Raw genomic sequence first — 2,533 nt, 5'->3', positions numbered from 1 at the left:
CAGGGAGGACACCTGGCAGGAGGTGACAGAGCAGGGACCCTCCTGCTGGCTCACAGCTCTGCTCAGGGGATGAGGGACATCGTGGGGACAATCTAAGGAACAGGGCCTCACAAAGCACCCCGTGCCTGCCTGGCTAAAAGCACCAAAGGTCAGCACAAGACACTCAGAGGGAGGCAAAGTTCAACCCTAAGGTCCCCATGGAGGTGAAGTCTCCATAACCACGGATAACCAGGCGTGGGAAACTCCCTGCAGCAAGAACCCCGAGGCTGAGGAGGGGGATGAGGCTGGCTGGGCCACCTCCCACCTCCCCCAAGCAGGGTTTGTCCCTCTGCAAAGGGCAGCTGGCTCGGGGCTGTTCCTGTGCCTTACGAAACTCGGAGCAGGGATGTGAACACAGCCCCGGCCCGCCCGCAGGGAGCAGAGCTGGTGTCAGACACCCAGATCTGGAAAAGGGGCACTTGGGTTCACCCCAACCCAAATGTTTTTCAGTTTGACGAAGCATTTTAATAAGAGTCTATTAAGGATTTTCCTGCACAGACAGTGCTGTCTGCAGCGAGCCAGCCCAGAGCAGCCTATTAAAAATAGGCCCAAGCGAGGAGCTTTCAGAAGTGGTTTTACACAATAACACGTTCTTCTACTGCCTGCTCTGCTCATCTCCATACAGGTCCCCTATTTGAATGTCTGCTGGGTGGGCTCTCTCTGGGCAGAGATGCTGGCTGGCTCCACAAGTACTAACACGAGTCGCCAGCTACACAGACACACAGAAAATTAGCAATTCTGGTGTGAAAACGGGCTCTGTATGGACACCAGGGTGTTTTAGGTGCAGGGGGTAGGTGCTGAATTCACCTGGAAATGCAAAATAGGCACCCAAAGAGGAATAGGGATTTTTGAAACTCTCTTTGTAGAGCTGTCTGAATGCTTTGCTCTTGGTGAGCTTCAGGTCCAGATGTGGATATCAACACCCATCTCACTGCAAAATGTACTTTAAAAATACATCTGGTGGATTTGAACCACACAGAAGATAGTGTGAGTCTATTCTCCAGTGATTAAAATTCCTGCATTGCTCTTTGCTTGGTTTTTCACCCGCAGCACAGCTTTGGCTGTGAACTGAGCAGATCTTGCACTTCTGCAGTGACCCCGCAGCCTAAACTGCTCCACACACTGATCCAAGCCTCACACCCGGCGTGACTCATCCCCTCACTGCAGGGAAACTGGTTTGCCCAAACCACCCAACCGATGGGTAATGGGCTGGGAACCCCAGCCAGGCAGGCAGCCTCTCTCTGCTCTAATCACTCCTCCTCCTCCTCACTCCCCACCTGGAAATGTTTGATTTTTCTGGGTGCACCAGCATCCCATGCAGGATGGCATTACTCAGGGTGTGCCCTCAGCAGGGCAGGAACAGCTCTTTTGGCCGTAGATTTGCGTGGCATGAGGAACAACATCCACCTATACAAATATCACCAGATCACAGCCAGCCTGGTTCCACCACTGGCTCGAGAAGGCAAACACATTAGCAGCACCGGAGAGAGATTAAAAGTTCATCATTACTGGCCATCAAAATAAAATACTGTGACAATTACAGTATTTTATCCCTCAGGGTCCTATGGACTCTGTGCTGCACTGATGTGAAGAGGTGGGATACATTTCAGCTGCAGCAGGAAAGCAGCTTAAATATTGATGCACTTGGAAATGCATAAGGGCTCAGGGAATTTCTGCAAGACATTTTGTGTAAGACGTGCCCGACTCTGCTGCGACTGTATCAGAAGCAGGTTCATGAATTTAGTCCCATGAGAAGTTGAGCTTGGCACCAGCCAGGCAGTTTCTCCACTCAGGATACCAAAGAGCAAGAGGGAATGAATTAATCCAAGGCCTCACTGGACGCTGAGGGAGAGGAAACACTTGGCTACTGAAACAAGAGCTCAAAAGCAGCTGATTTTTGGATGGGAACAAATAACAGAGCCTTTCCTTCATCCCCTGTGCTGTCTGCACCCTCGGAGCCTGGGAGGGCTGACCCAGCCTGGGATGCCCGGTGCCAGGGGAGCCTGAGGGCATCGCCTGGGGAACCACGCACGGCTCCTGTGCTCACCATTCCCTCACAAACAGCAAAGCCCCAGAGCCGAAATGCAGCTCAGCAGCGATGGGACAGAGCCTGAGAACAGCGCTGCCGAGGGGCACCAGGGCAGCCCTTCCCCAACACATCACAGCCCCAGCTGCTGCCTTACCGATGCATCAGCACGGCAGAAGCGTTTTTCTCACGCAAAACCTCTCGTTTCTTCCACATTCCCGGGGAGCCCTCGGGTTGCCGGAGCGCAGGGGTGTGGGTGCCTCTGCTCTGGGGGGCTGCCCCATCTCAGGGTGCAGAGACCAGAACGGGTCCCACTGCCCTTTTCCCACCTGGCAGGAGAAGCCACCTTTGCTGGGATTCTCCTGAAGCTCCTAGCGCAGCTTTAACACTTGTATGGCCACTTGGGTTTCCTTGCGGGGTCAGCCCCATGGCTAGCACCAGCCCTGGCCGGCACTCTGGGGTCATCCT

General features: G+C 53.9%; 1 protein-coding gene across 1 annotated transcript in view; it reads right to left on the bottom strand.

Annotated features, from left to right (window-relative positions):
* The window catches only part of HEYL (hes related family bHLH transcription factor with YRPW motif like), a 7,887-nt gene extending 5,606 nt beyond the window's left edge, over window positions 1–2,281 (bottom strand). Inside the window, exon 1 of the mRNA XM_014309542.2 lies at window positions 2,223–2,281. Within this exon, the coding sequence (XP_014165017.2) occupies window positions 2,223–2,281 (59 nt within the window). The remainder of the gene's footprint in view (window positions 1–2,222) is intronic.
* Between the last annotated feature and the right edge of the window lie 252 nt (window positions 2,282–2,533).

This window comes from Geospiza fortis, unplaced genomic scaffold, assembly GCF_000277835.1.
Source record: "Geospiza fortis unplaced genomic scaffold, GeoFor_1.0 scaffold432, whole genome shotgun sequence".
NCBI classification, from domain to species: Eukaryota; Metazoa; Chordata; class Aves; order Passeriformes; family Thraupidae; genus Geospiza; species Geospiza fortis.
The sequence above is the reverse complement of the archived record's forward strand: the minus strand, read 5'-3'. Positions and strand labels throughout refer to the sequence as shown.